General features: G+C 41.2%; 1 protein-coding gene across 1 annotated transcript in view; it reads left to right on the forward strand.

Annotated features, from left to right (window-relative positions):
• TAFA1 (TAFA chemokine like family member 1) overlaps positions 1-15,690 on the forward strand; it is a 222,822-nt gene that overhangs the window by 184,430 nt on the left and 22,702 nt on the right. Inside the window, 1 exon segment of the mRNA XM_040569135.1 lies at positions 375-515. Within this exon segment, the coding sequence (XP_040425069.1) occupies positions 375-515 (141 nt within the window).

The raw sequence follows: 15,690 nt of genomic DNA on the forward strand, positions 1-15,690 counted from the left end.
TAAAATCAGCCAAAAGTTATTGCACTTATGCATTCAACATAAACATCATGTTACCTATATTTGTGGTATATTTTTTTACGCCAAAAATTTACTGATGTCAGAGAAGTTTCTAATATATGACAAGCAAACAATATCTGCTCTAGAGGGATATTTATCTGCATTTTCTATTACAACTGAAGTATAGCAGCACGTGCCTGTTCACACATAATGGGAGAAATAATGTTGTAATCCCAGCTGCACAGAAACTGTGCAGAGACACAGACAGTAGCATGCCCAGGTGCTTTGATCAGCCACTGCTATTCTTCCTAATCAGAGTGTCAATATTCTCTCTCTTTCCTCTTTTTTTTTTTTTTTTTTTTTTTTTTTTCTGCCAGAAGGAGGAACGTGTGAAGTTATAGCAGCACACAGATGCTGTAATAAGAATCGAATTGAGGAAAGATCACAAACAGTAAAATGCTCCTGTCTACCTGGGAAAGTGGCTGGGACTACAAGAAACAGACCTTCCTGTGTTGATGGCAAGTAGCTCCTCCTGTATATATGTGTCTGTATCTGTACCAACCAGTAAGCAGCTTTAAGTCTATAGAGTATGCACAGGAATTTTGTTGTGTTGTCTGTTTAATGAAACAGGAAAGCTATGAGCACAAGCATGTATTTGAACCACCTTGCCTGCTACTATAGCATATGGTACTATGCACATGGATCACGTCAAGATTGACTCTCAAAAATATGAGTATAGCACTCACGCAGCCACTCAGATCAGTATAACAGATTCTGTGTCAGGATTGAGCCCTTAATAAATAATTGGATGAAATTATCCCTTGCATCACTTCAAGAAGCCTCCTGGTGCCACATTAGTTTTGATCCATAAATATTTCAAAGGGCAACAGCCATTCATTTTGATTTAATTAGCCATTTGAAAAGTCAGTGGCAAAATAAATAAATAAATAAATGCCGTGGTCTTATTCTGTAATGAACATTACAGAAAGCTAGGAAAAAAACTCTGTCTTTTGAACTCACTGGTGTTGAATCTTGTCAGTCACAGGGATTTTTTTGCTGTAGCAAGAACACCAGGTTACTTGTATTTGGGATTCAATGCAGCACCCCAGGTCTAGCTCAACCGGGTGTCTTCCTCTCTGGGGCTCCCCTGCCACCCCTGCAAGGTGAAACCAGGCAGCAAGGGGGAGCCAGCTGTGGCTTGGATGTGCTTAGCACAATATGAATTGATTATGAATTGACAGGGAGTAAGTAGTGCCATCAGTTCCCCTTCCCAAACAAGCCACTGGGTGTTGAGGAATCCCTTTGTGCAGCAGCTTTGTGAAACAATTTTTTTTGTAAAAGTTCCTCGCTGCTCTTTATGGTAAATGTTTGGTGCCCAAAGTGAGACAGGAGAATTGTTGGGTATTGAGGACAGGAAGACCTTATAGACAAAGCTTGGAGGCTTGCACATTCAGTACTAAGAAGATGAAAAACAGGGAGTGCTTTTAAGAGATGAGAACCTAATGTTTTCTCAGCAAGTATCCGTGGTGAGTATGTATTTGGCTTATATTTTAAAGACTGAAAGAAAATGTTGCATAATTTCAAAAATACTTTCAGAATTTTAAGTTATGAGGCAGTCATTTAAAGCTTGTTATGCTGGGAATGCTATTCTGCTTCTGAATTCATGACTAAAAATGTGCTATGAATGGACCTGTGAATGACTGCACTTTAATCCACATTCTGTCATTTTGTTACTGCTTAGTTAACCCAATTAAAATATATATATATATTTCTGTTGAGCGCACTCATAAAACCGTAAGTGAAACCTACAGCGGATCTTAACCAAAGATCAACCGTACAAGCCTTGAAGAGTTTCATGTTCTTTGGCAGGTCATGAGAAACAGAGGCACCGGATAGAGCAGACACCATTAATTCAGATCTCATAATTCTGTTCAGAGGACAGGAGCTCCTGCTGTGTTAAGAAAAGAAGTCGGGTGCAGGTGTGGACCTGTGCCTAATTGCTCTGTCAGGATTACAATAAAAAGAAACATTTTTGTCTGGAATTTTGAAAGGAGTAAGGATAAAACAATGACTAATATAAAAGTGCAAAGCTAGTCCCATTGAAGTCACTGGTAAGACTCACAGTGACTTCAAAGCCTGAAAACGTGAACTACAAAGGAATGTCTTCCCCTTTCATGTTTAGTTGTTGTAGTCAGACTATAGCTTCTTTTGTGGATGGCTGGTGAACAGTTCAAAAGCCCAATATGCTGCTTGTAAAAATTAATAGAACGGACATTTTCTTTGGCCTTTGTTTTATCCCAGACTTTGCTTTGTGACTTTTGACATACTGACCTGTTTTAAGTCAAAACTTTGACCTATTTGGCTCTTCTGTCCTTGCTAATGCAAAACTCCTGAAACTTCCCATGGGAGACTTGTGGATGTCAATACTTTAACTCACATAAAGGTTTGGGATTTGCTGTCTCTTTTGCACAGGACATTTTAAAATGTCATCTGCAACTTTTTACCTTCTTTACCTACATTAGTGAAAGGATTAAGACCTTTTAACCATGGTGCATTTTACATTGCCTATGATTTCAAGCCACAATCTGTGATTAAGAAAGCTTGTTTGGGTCCAATACTTTAAAAATACAACAGGGATGTTGAGGTTACAGCAGTATACTCACAGCCAAACATGCCAACCACCTCTGAGGTGACAGAGACTGGGAGATACCATGTCAGCAGTCTCCTCCCATCTGTGGTTGATGGCTGCCTTGAGCCATCTCCACCTGATAGCTGTTTAGTTGTGTGTATTAAATAAAATAAAATAAAATAAAATAAAATAAAATAAAACAAAATAAAAATGAACCTCGGCCTAGCCCTATTTGTACTATTGGCCAAATTGTGACTTAATGGGATCAGAATCAAGTTCTTGATGCTTCCCAGTCCAATTGCATCAGAAAACACCTCATCAAGGCCAATGCTTTGACAGTTTGAGTTCATGTCACAGAGGAGGGACAGCATTCCCTGCGCTCCTACTAGCCACTGCTCCAGGACACAGCTGGGCTGTGTAGGAGGGAGAATACAATTATATGCCGTGGTCAGTGTAACCTTTTCAGTAAGTATCGGGGGTGACAAATGGCCCTTTTGTTTCTTATTGTGAAATCTCATTGTGGATAGCACACCATCGTAGTACATAAGACTCATAAATGTAGCCATCCCCCCTGAAAGCCAGGCCATGTGCATGGCAGGAACGGGACAGGAAGTTCCTTTCTGTCCCCACGAAGTGCTTCCTGCCTGTCCCCACAAAGTGCTTCCTGCCAAGTCCCGCAAACTGTTCCTCTGGGGCCTCATATTAAAAAAGATAGAATGGGACTAAATTTCTAAATTATTCTTTGCTGTTTATTCTGTGATTCAGTAGATATTGTCCTAAAACCTGTCTGAATTGTGTAGTAACAGTGAGAGCAAAACAAAAGCCAAATTTCGCCATGAAACAGAGAAGCCAGCCTCTTATTTCTCATCACCTCTTCTGTTGCACATTTACTTTCATGATTCCCTTCACTGCTCCAGAGTATTTTTTTTTCTTTTCTTTTCTTTTCTTTTTTTTTTTTTTAGGGTTGTTTTGAACGCTCCCTTCCCTCTTCCTATTTATCTTGTGTGTCACTTGGCAGCAGCATATACCATGGGCATTAGTCTGCTCAGCTCTCTTTCATGTCTGTTATTATTTTCTCCATTTGCCCAAATACCTCTCTAGAGCAAGTCCCAGATGGATTCACTCAGTTTCTGTTGCAGCAGCATGGAATTGTCCCATTTGGGGGGGGGGGGGGGGGAACCCGTGCCAAGCATGTACAGAAGCTCCCCAGCCCTCCGCCTATGGAGCACATGGGACCTGTACAGCTGAGTATTAACAGTGCTGGTGGACATAGCCTGTGTGCTGGCTGGCTGAAGCTATCAGAGCAAGCCCGTGCTCTAATGTCCTGCCCATCGTCCCCCTGATGGCCATGGCCACCCAGGACTTGAGTTTGCAGCTCAGACTAGCATGCAGATCCCTTTAAGGCTGTGCTTTGATGGACCTGCTCTCTCTCACTTGGCTGTTACTGCAGATCCTTATGTGACACTCTATTTCTGCATGGTTTTCTTAGCTATACTTCTGAATTCATACCCTCCTTCACTTTACATACAAACAGCTTGTCTTCCTAATTTCAGAAACCCATGAATTTTCCTCCTCCTGCAATGGTCTCTGTGGGTTTACGAGGGCACTCAGATGTCAGTGGGCACATACTGATGACCCTGTTAGGTGTCAAACCCATACCCTTTAGAAATTCTGTTCATCTCCATGCATAAAGATTAGGCAACGGCTCTAGTTGTTTTTTCCTTAATAAGTGAATCTTCTATCGTTCCACATAACACTAAAAGAATCTGCTAAACTGAAAAAGAAGAAAAAATCAGATATTTATCCCTTTTTAATAGACATTTGTCTTTCTCAATAATTTTTTTCACCTTTACCAGTACATCTTTTACATTAAGTGGGGCCAAGATTTTTCTCCGTTGTTCATGAGTAACATGGAGGGATTCTTTATCTTGTTCATCATTTCTGCAGAGTTTTTTGTTTCTGCACCATCTTCCTTCTTGGTATGCAGAGCACTGAACACAGGCAAACCCCAATGAAAAAATGTGGCTTTTAAATGCCTTTAAAATCACTGTTTGAAGCTTTTCTAGATGCACTCAGCATATTCTTAAAATACATAAATGTTTATTCAGTGAAGGATTTGCATTCAGAAAAGATCAACAAAAATTTGTTTTTATTTTGATTTTGCTTTGTTACAACCCAGGACACTTTCTTAAAATACATGGCTGCAGGCTGCTTGAGGTTTGGTGGTTCTGCTAGAACTTGGCATCGTGTGGGGTTTGATAACTTCAGGCAGACTTTAAAATAACTTTGTTATGACAGTATCAAATGTAAAGGTTAGACCGACACTGTCATATTTGGGTCAGGACTGTAATGTCCACCCCTCATTCTTCATTGATCTAATCTTCATTAAAAATTGAAGTCACCTTTCTGAATGGATTAAGATTTTCTTCTGCGGTGTGAATGAAGCTGGCTGTTTGGACTAGAGAGCAACAATGAGCAAGTTGCAGCCATGAATTGATTAGTACACTTTTGTCTTTTTGGTGGGTTTTGTTGTTGTTGTTTTTGTTGTAGTTTTTTGGTGGTGGTGGTGGTGGTGGTGGGTTTTTTTGATTCTTTATGGGCTGTCTACACATGACTTGCAGTTTTCTTCAGTTGCTTCCATTAGGAAAACAGTCTCATGGCCACTTTTTCTTTTTTGTTGTTGGTGGGTGTTTTTTTCTTTTGGAAACGGTTCATTTTGGTACTCAGTATACCCAACATGAATGTTTGAGCATACACAGGAGTCACCATGTTTTCTACACTCTCATTGAAAATTCTCCTGTTTGGAAGTCTCCCATCCTCTTTCTAGATACACTTCTGCTTTCTACCACACTTTGCAGTGGCTGCACACATTCCTTCCAGGAGACCAGTAAACGGGCCTGGTCACAAAGAGCGAGTGTGAAGAAAATGGGAGTGGAGGCCAAGTAAACCCCTGGGATTCCTAGTCACTGTTAACAGAAAAGCTCTAGTAATAATTTCTCAACTCTAATATTTTATATGATTGATCTAAAAATGTAATAATAATACAAGATATTTATAATCTTAATACCGTCACTTTTACACAGTGAATAATATGCATGGTACCATATCATTTACAGTGGTATTGGGCCATTCTGTGCAGTCAGTAGGTGGCTATTCCCATGTGTTCTTCAAGAACTTTGAATAATACATATTTGTTCATCTATACTGAAGTTTACTGTGTTATGGTTAATGATGCTCTCAGACACACGTTTTTGTAGTGCTTGAATTTCTTCTCTTCAGTCTTCTTCCAGTCTCTTTCAAGCTCTCTCAGAGGCAATCTCAGTATTTCTTATACAATTATCTGTGAAATTGATTGGACTGTGGGGTATGGAATAGCAAAAAAAGCACATGCACTGGCTTTTGAAATTGTTCAAGAAGGAACCATCATACAGGTTGTGTATGTTGCCAAGGATTTTAGGAAATGTGGCGTTTTTAACACTGGTCAAAGCCAATGAGAAAGAAGGAAGGTGTTACTGAAACTTTTCCTAGTTGCTGTGCATTATCTCTCCCTATAAATTATTCCCATAAGAAACATCTCTGCTAAGGTCTGAGATGATCCCAGTCCATGTTGTCAGCAGATACAGGATTTGAACTGTTAGCTCTCAGGCAGCAGGACTAGTGTGCTAACTCTCCATGCCTGCTGCTGGCCTGTTTTATATGAGCCATGCATCAGGGAAAAGGGAAATCACTCACTGATACAGAACAATAAAATGAAATGAATCCAATATTTCCCATTCTGCCAGACTGGCTTTGGATCACATCAAGTTTCAAATCATTCCGTAATGTATGAAATATTCACATGCATGTACATACTTCAGATTTCTATTAGTTTGAGGATTATCCATCACTAGCCAACACACAGCCCTGTGATTTTACATCAGACTTTGTCTGGACAGTGCTAGCAAACTGAACACAAGTCCTAATGACTCTTGGGAGCACCGTGACTTTTAGTACATCTCTGGGCCAGCACCACACAACTCTCCAGACATGCTACTGATAGTACTGCATGTTATTTTTCCTCTGTGCAATAGTGGGAGCAGGGAGAGGACAGCTTTCATCAGCACTTGCTCCTTTTGCTGGCATTTGCCCTCCTTGCTGTCACCCAGGGCCTGCAAATGAAAAGGTCGTGGCTGGTACGTCACTGCTTGGGCAGGCGGTAATTGCAGCCACGCTGTTGACAAGAGCTAATTTATTTTATTTTTAAATTATGGATAAGATGCTGACTGTGGAGTGAGCATTCATAATTAAAAAGCACTGTGCTCCTGTGGAAGCAGAGGTGCAGTTCATCCCCTTGGGGGGACTTGAGCAGGCTCTCAGCCTACGCATCCTCCTGTGGCGCTCCTGCTGCCCCAGCTTGTGCTGGACAAGAAGGGCATGGGATGTTCAGAAACTCTTCAGCTCTCCTTGGAGTGGAAGCCAGATTCAAGCTCTGCAGAGTCAAATGAAAGACTTCCATTGACTTTGGGTCAGCTCCTTAGCAAAGACTTTGTTAGATATAATCCTGTATCTATCAGCACTTACATCAAGTGAAAACAGTTCACCGTCACAAAGCCAATAGCTTTCTATTTATCTTATGTGTACGTTAGGTGGTATCACCAAAAAGCTTTTTTTTTTTTTTCCACTCTGTGAAAATACTTTCAATCAATTCTTATTTCTTGAAGAAAGAAGGGGAAAAAGATGTCTTTTGCAACTGAAGGAGTCAGCTTCTCATCCCTCTAGCTGTGCTTCAGCCTAGATGAGACGAGATCTCAGGGTCCCATATTATTAATGCACTGTCTGTATGAATAACGAGCAGGCTTGGTGAATTATTTCACACTCCTGGGAAAATCTATAGCCCTGTCCTTCTGCAGCACCACTGAAGCTGAGCAGGAGACTGGTATTTTCTGATTTGGTGAATTCAGATGACTTCATTTGTAAAGAGGAGAAAAATGTATATGTTCCCTACTGACACCCATTTAGTAAGCTCAAAAAAAAAAAAAATTATATCACATGTACTATTAAGGAGAGGGAGAAGCCTAACTTTCTACTGGAATATTTTCAGACTTTGTTTTTGTCCCAAAACACGTCTTCTTGAAGCGCCCTTGCAGCCACTCTGAAATTACAGCCAGCCCCCGGGAGGTGCTGAACTGACTCCAGTGTTGGAGCCTCTTGGTTTCCTGAGCCCAGCCCACTAGTGAGCATCCAGGGAGAGCAGAGTGGGCACGCTTCTCCCTGAACAAGCATATGTGCAAAGCATATATGTATATATCCATGTCTGTATGGCTTTGTATACCTGTGCACACTGTGTAGGGTCATCCTGCCACAGATGACCCACCAAAGCACCCGGTGCTGTGCAGAAGTGTAGGTATATGTTCCCAGTGGTTGACGTACGCTATGGGAGGATATTCAAGGGTCAAGTTGGAGCCAATAAGAACCAAAATCTGTAGTGAGGGCGCTGAGCTACGCCTTCCCCATTTCTGCATTGTTTGTGCCGCCTGCAAACCTCCTCGGGGCACCAGGGAGAAGCAGACAGATGATCGCGTCTTTCTGGTGTGAAGACGGTGCAGCTAATGAGATCATCTGACTAGGGGCTTATGTGAGTACATCTTCATCTCCGCTATAATTTATCTCCCTACCTATGTTTTATATTTCTTTCTTTTCCAATTGACATTGTGGTTTCCCGCGTAGCAAAGCAACCACACTTTTTAATATCCAGCCCGGAGAAGAGCTGACTAATCCACCCCTGAAGTGCAGAACACTCGCTTCAATCCCAATGAATTTTTCCACAGGAAAAACATTTTCTTTTTCTTTTTTTTTTTAAGAGGGAAAAAAAAACATCAGCCGTGGCAGCATCTGTGTGAGGGGCGGTCGTTTTTCCATGCTCCGTCTGACAGGTCTCAGTGCCGACACAGAGGGAGGAAAGCCAACCAAGGTGTACAACCAGCAGCTTTACGGTGAAATTAGAGACCGGCACAGCCACGTAGCAGTGTGAAGACACACAGGAACATATAATTACTTCACCTCCATACAGAGGAAAGTAACATTTCTCTAAAATACTTCTCATAAGCCAGCTAGAGGCTAAATGGAAAAGCAGTGGGAGTTTTCTCGTCTTCCAGGTAGCATTAAGTGTTAATCACAGCACTGGAAAGAGCCCAGCGAGGGGTTTCGGAGGCAGAGAGCGCAGGCATGGAGGGCCACGGGCACCATAGGGAAAAAGAAGCACAAGCTGGGTGGGAAAAGAGCCTAAATGAGAGAAAATTCTCTCACAGGGGCTAAGCCACAGGCAGGGCCATGCAGGTGAGCCCCATGAGATCAGGTAGTGAAAAATTGAGTGTGCTGCCTGGCCAAGCACAGAGAACAACTGAGAGAAGGGCTTTTTGCAACTTTTTCATATAGGCTTCTACATGGGCCAGCCTGGATGAGCCCAGGACAGGGCAGCAGCCCCCTCTCACCTCTATGCAAGTCTATGGATAGCACATATGGCCAAAACAAAATCTTCAGTGATGCTGAGGGATGTTCCACTTGCAGCAAGCAGGCATCCAAACAGTGGCCAAGAGGAGCTTAGAGAAACATTGAGGTCGAGTAAGCATCTGCAGTATATCCCCTTGCACGAAATCTTGATAATTTGTCTTTGCCAGGAAGGGCCATATTGCTCAATGGCTAATTCTGCACAGGCTCACATCTTTTTTGCATCAGATACTGTATTTTCGGTGCGCCAGGGCTATGAAATGCAGCTTGTCTACAGGCATCTCTAATGTGGTATAGAAATACGTGATCAGAGTATTGCAGAGCATGAAGTCTTTTCTTTTCTTTCACAGCTACCTTGTGTCTATAAAACAAGGAGCTAGTTCATGAGGCTTGAATGTGATTTGTAGGATTAGGATATGAACACAAAAGAAATGGATGATTAAGTAAAAATGGAAAACCCAGCTACACAGTGTGCTCTCTTTAAATTAAGGAACAAGAACCCGAAGCTATTGCACACTGCAATTTTAAAGAGACAATGACCAAATCCTTGTAAGAAGAATACGAATCATTAATTCTTTTTATTCATTCAGTGAAATCAAATAAGAGTCACTAATTTAGCCCCGGGACTGTCCATTGTGTTAAACTACGTGAGTTAATCCGGCCACTGCAACTAAAGGTGGACAAGTTAACAAGTGTTCAATTGATTTCAGAGAATTGATTATCCATAAAATTGATCACGCAAGTGTTTCCTGTTGCTTCTTTCAGAGCATAGCCAGGTAGCTATAGGACCCAAACCCCTTGGAGTCTGTCTGCCCATAGCTGGTTCTGAGTGATTTTCATGCATTAACATTGCAGAATTGCCTTACATGTAGGATCAAGTAAGTACACTGCAAGCAAGGGGTTTATTTCAAATCTCAGCCTTTATGCCAAGGAAGTCTATTATTCAGCATGTACATACCCTGCAGATTTTGAAACAGGTCTCTATACCTACATGTCAGAAAGCAGTTTGCTAATCCTGTGGCTCAAAGAAGGCATTATTCCTCTTTGGTAGCTAAGTGTTTTTGTAGACCACTGAGTTTACTGCAATAGCTGCTCAAGATTAAGGAAGCACAAGTGTTGATGCAGAATGGCAAAATTCAATAATATTTTTAAAGTGCTGCCTTTCCCTTTTGAAACTATCATGCAAAAGATAGCAGTGTGGAAAGGAGCTGTACTCCACAGATTTAAGCATTCTGTCCTGTCATTAGTACATAAAAGCTATTCTGCAAGCAGATGGATTGTTTATAATACATGGTCTTGTGTAATCATTTCCTTTTGATTACAATTCCTAGGCAGCAAGCATACAGCAGGGTTTTCAAGATGCATGGGCATGGTCAGTACTTATTTTTTTATCTATCTTCCTAATGTGCCCAGGACTCACAAACAGCAAGGTGAAACATCAGCACAAGCCATCACTCTGCAATGAAACTGAGAAGCAAATGACACTGTCCTAACTGAGCACAATGGCAAATCTTGCATTAACTCAAATGAGAGTAGAAAACATATCTCCACATTGGCTTTATTATTAGAAAATGTCCTCTTCTTTTTCTTAAAAACCCTCTGTAAAGTACCATCAAATATGATTGTATTTAATGTAGTTATGCAAATATCAAATTAACCCTATTTCCTTTGAAAATTCTTTTCCCTCCTCTTGAAAATTGCTATGTGGATGAACACATTTTAAAACAAGAGCACCTGTAGTCCCTGATAAATAAATAGATAAGTACATAAATAAAAGCCCATTAGTGTAATGAACACTTACATCACATTGGTGAGATTATTATCCGGGGACACAGATACCTGTTGCTCAGAGCAAGACGGGAAAGGAGGGTGACCAGTGCTTTGAACCCTAGAGCACGGGAATGAAGCAGTAAAGGAGAAAATCTGAACACTTTCAGACAGGTTATGTTTCCTCTGGGATTCAGCTTAGTAGCAAAGGCCTGGCCTCATTATTGCACTAGTGCTATTCATTTCTCTTGTTTGTCTGTATATTGTGATGAATTTGGTTCATCCGAATGTCAGGCAGGGAATCAGGTGAGGAATTTGTGGCGGAGCTGGAGAAGTGTAATGCTTTTCCGTCACATGGCCCTTTCCTGGGATGGATGTGTGGTTCTGGGCACTCAGCTCCAAGAAAGGAGATGGATTGTCTTGGGGCCCAGGTGCAGAGAAAGGCTGGGGCTGCTCAGGAGAACAGGCAGCCTCTGCTGAGAGAAAAGAGCTGCAGGGCATCAAAGCAAAAGATGAAGGAGCAAGAACAGGAAAGGCAAAGTAAACAATGGAGGATTTAATAGATATAAACTCTCTATAGTAAAATGTAGGTTGGAAATTAAAAGAACAGTTCTAACTATTGGAGGAGGTTGGTAACAGCTTCCCTGTAGGAATGCCAGATAGTTTGGGAGGCTTACAGAGTGTTTTGCCATATCCACAAAGGCAAAGAGATTATTGTTTGATAAAAGCCACCATGGCATACTGGCGAAGAATGGATGTACCACAGACAGATATAACTCAGGAAAAAGAGCCATAGAGCAGACTCATAAGAATTCATTCATCTGTTAGATACCTAATTGCATATATCTTTTCTCTTCAATATAGCAAGAATTGACTAACTTTGACAAAAAAAAAAAAAAAAAGAAATCACAGTTTTCGGGCAGCTGTAGTTCATATCAAATAAAGGGTGAAGTCTGGGGGGGCTTGTGTGATGGTTTTTGAAATGCAATCTTTGAAAACAAAAATGTTTTTTCAATGTTGTGACTTTCGCAGTAAAAGAAAAGAGGACAAAATTGCCAAGCAGATATATGGAAAAGTTTCATCCCATTTTGAAGCCTTTACTTACAGTTTGACTTTATTTGATACAGTAATTTTTTTATTGTTTGGTTGGCCAACATTGATTTCTTTTATCCATTTATTTTCAATACCATGCTGATAAACCACTTTTAGCAGTGAAACAGATTAATTTTCCATTGTTAAGCACTGACTTAGATTTTTTTAATCTATTCTATTTGTCAGTGATGGCAGAACTGCACTTCCCTGGATGAGCAATAATGAGGCAGTATTGCAGAATCCATTTCTACTAATCCTCTGAAACAGCGCTTGCAAGTTCTATGTGGTCATTGTGAAAAACAGCACTTGCACACACAACTTAAGTAAATAACGGCCTTACTCTCTGGTTTGCATTCTTCAAATGATCCCTGGTGCCCATAAATGAGAATCCTAACAAAAAGTATTGGCTTGAGTTTGCAGATTTCCCAGCTGAGCTTGCTCATTAACACACAGCGGGATGGAAACTATGACCAGAAGTGATCTGTGATTACAGTGGATATGGTCTAAATATGTTGTGTACAGTCAGGATTGGTAAATAAAATGAGTAGGGGAGAATTCAAAATCCCTGAAATTTAAATGTAATTACATGCCACCCAGATCTGTGATTTAGCGTTGCCTGCTACTGAAAGCATTTTGAAAACTCATACAGTTTCATAATAAAAAGAATAAATGGACAACACAGATTAGAAGCTTACACTCTGAATGTAGTGACCCTTATGTACAGGTCTTCAGTGAAAACAACTGCGCATGTGCCTTGTGTTGAATCAGTACACTTCTGAAGTAATCACAAACACTTATGTGTAACAAACTTTGGGTTAGACCTTTTCTGTGTGACCCACTTAAATTTTAAACTCATTATTTACGGTAAGCATAGCCACGCTCTTCATGCATTTTGCATATTCAGTTTTCAAGCCAAAATAGGGGAGCTGCATTGGCTTCAGTGCTCCCAGCAGGTAATCGGCCTCCTGCAACACCAAACCTTATGTCGCCAGCAGTAATGGGCTGAAATAATCAGAGCCTTATAAGGAATGTGTCTGCCCAGTTCCTATTAAAATTAATGGGGACTAGGCATTCATTCCCTTTAGGCATCTTTGAAAATATCAGCCAAACCGTGCTGGTAAGTATTAACCTTTAGGAAGTTAGTGTTGGCAGCCTCCTGCTGCCCTGCGCTCATTTCCCAAATCAGTCGCTCTGATGAGGTGTGAGCCCTGCATGGGAGCCTCCTGCCTAGCTTCAATAAGACCAGGTCTGGGAGCAGCTGCGGGCACCTCACACCTGGGGGCTCTTCTGGCTCAGTAGAGCCTGGGGAGGCCGAAGGCAAAGTGTGAGGTTGGTGAGTTGCTTGTACCACCAGCAGCCTGAGCTGAGCGTGAATTTCTTTTCCTGGTCTTCAATGGTGAGGAATCCAGTCCCACAAAGGCAAGTAGAAGTGGTGTGAAATACCTACCCTGCTCTGTATGTGATGCAATATAGAAATCTGGGGCAGAAATGCTAATAATATTACAACCTAGTAGTTAAAATAAACATATTTGGTGCAGAAAATACCTGCATGTGAATGCCTTTATATATTAAACCCAGTAAGGAGCTTTTACCCTGCTGATTTAAACTTCTTTAATTAGGGTTTTTTTCCCTTTCCTCTCTATATTTATAAAGAAAAACAGTCTGGCATTTAAAAAGAAAATGGAGATTAGAATTACTTATTATTGGATTACTATTAAACCAATAGAAATAGCAGTAGAAATTCTTGCTTTTAAGCATCCCCAAGGTCTCAGGTCTAATCCATACAGATGACCTGTAAGGAAGCAATGTTACAGGAATAAATGGGCTATGGTTTAGATGGGAGGATTTCAGCCCAGCTAACAAACTCTCAGTAGTGCATGCCTGAAATGCTACCATAGTAGCTGGAGAACTGACTGTCCCCTTTTTGAAAATTTTCACCCAATAGTGCTAAAATAACCAAAGAATAATGAACACGCTCAGTGAGCAGATTGTTTGTGGACAGAAAATACATTCCTAAATCAAATAAATTGCTAACTGTGAAGCATTTGCTAGGTTCCGCTTTACATGCTGTGAGATAAGAAGCAAATATAACACACTGATCTCTCTTACTGGCTCGTGCTAAAAATGCAAGGTAATACATAGGCTTTCTTGATTTCGTAGAAATCCTGTAAGAACCAACTGGATCTTAATGACCTGTTACACTGCACTTTCACCACTGTCATGAATACATGGTTTTTGGTAGACATCTATGCCATTTTGAGGAAGTACTAATTGCATTTTCCTGGATTTTTATCTTGATGTTCTTACTTTTTTTACTTTCCTAAATGTAACAGTCTAGTAGCCATGGACCTGGAGGAAATGGGTAGCCAGGAACGTCTGTGGTGCTGGCAGATCTCAGAAGAAGCAAAAGGGCCAGCCGGAGCCCTTCCTGGCTCTGCTGAGTCCACAGGTTTTGAGCAGAGTTATGGGCAAGGCTTACTGCAGTACCCCTGTGCTCAGGATGTGCATCGTGAGCTTGTTCTGCTAGCTTTTCATGAAATATTAGGTATCACTAAATGTAGCTTTCCACAGAATATAAATCAGCTATGTAAGAGTAGCGTCCTGCTTGTACAACATATTTTGATTGTCTGCCCTTATATTCACTCACTTCGTGGCATAGTACAGTATATCAAAGAATGTAGATGATGCTGCTGCTTCCTACCACATTTTTCAGCTAAAATGACAGGTGCCTGGAATTATTATAGCATTTTTTGTTTGTTTTGTCACTACGAAAACAGCACCATAGATGCTGAGAGGTTCTTGCCAGGCTTTGCAAAGACCAAGGGGGCTATGCTTGTATTCCTAAATCCAACAAGGGACCCTGATCTACTGGTTTATGCCACTGAACAAGGCGGGCATCCTGCAAGGGCAGGAGCACAGGTTTTGTGAAGTGGAAAAATTGGGCTGTGGGCAACAAAGGAGTGAAGAGAGGTTACGGTGCAGGGTGGGAACACACCTGCTGTGTTAGGTAATACTGGAAACAGTAAATAACCCCAAACGTTTGGATTTATTTTTCTTTCTAACAAATGTCACTGTGCAGTATCTAAATATATTAAAGCCATGCACTGTTCAGATAACTGTTACTGTTTCTTTGAAGGATGAGATAACATCTAGCATGGGGGAATGTAAGGGAAAGGCAGAGCCACAGGGTCCTGTTCTACGCTCAGTTTTGGGAAATGCTAAGGCAAAAGAAAATATTCCTACAGCCTGCTTTCCATTCCTATCCAAAAATACTCTTCCTTCCAATTTTTCTAGGGTGTCAAAATAAATGAAAATGTTTCATAGTGATTAATGGTGTGCTGGTTACACAGTGAATGCTGCTAGGGATACAGCCGATCACAGAAGACGATATTTTCAAAAAGCCTCATCATGTTTTGTTTTGACTTTATGCTGACATGTTGAATTTTGGCAAAAAAGTGATGAAATTCAGCCAGCTACATAGGCATGCATGTGTGCACATAGACACACACGTGGAGAGAAAGAGAGATGACTGATGATTCTGCTCCTGGAAGGAAATCTCTCTCCAAAGAAAAGCTCCATTGCTTGACACTTGCTGGACTGTTGTTCATCATTTGCTCCAGGGTGGTGTGGTTCAGGGCTTAGCTCTGCAGGACAGGACTGCAGGAGCATCCCTGTGGTCACCAAGGCCACCCAATTTTGTGTGGCACTGTGGGAACCAG

The sequence above is a fragment of the Cygnus olor genome, chromosome 10 (genome assembly GCF_009769625.2).
Source record: "Cygnus olor isolate bCygOlo1 chromosome 10, bCygOlo1.pri.v2, whole genome shotgun sequence".
NCBI lineage: Eukaryota > Metazoa > Chordata > Aves > Anseriformes > Anatidae > Cygnus > Cygnus olor.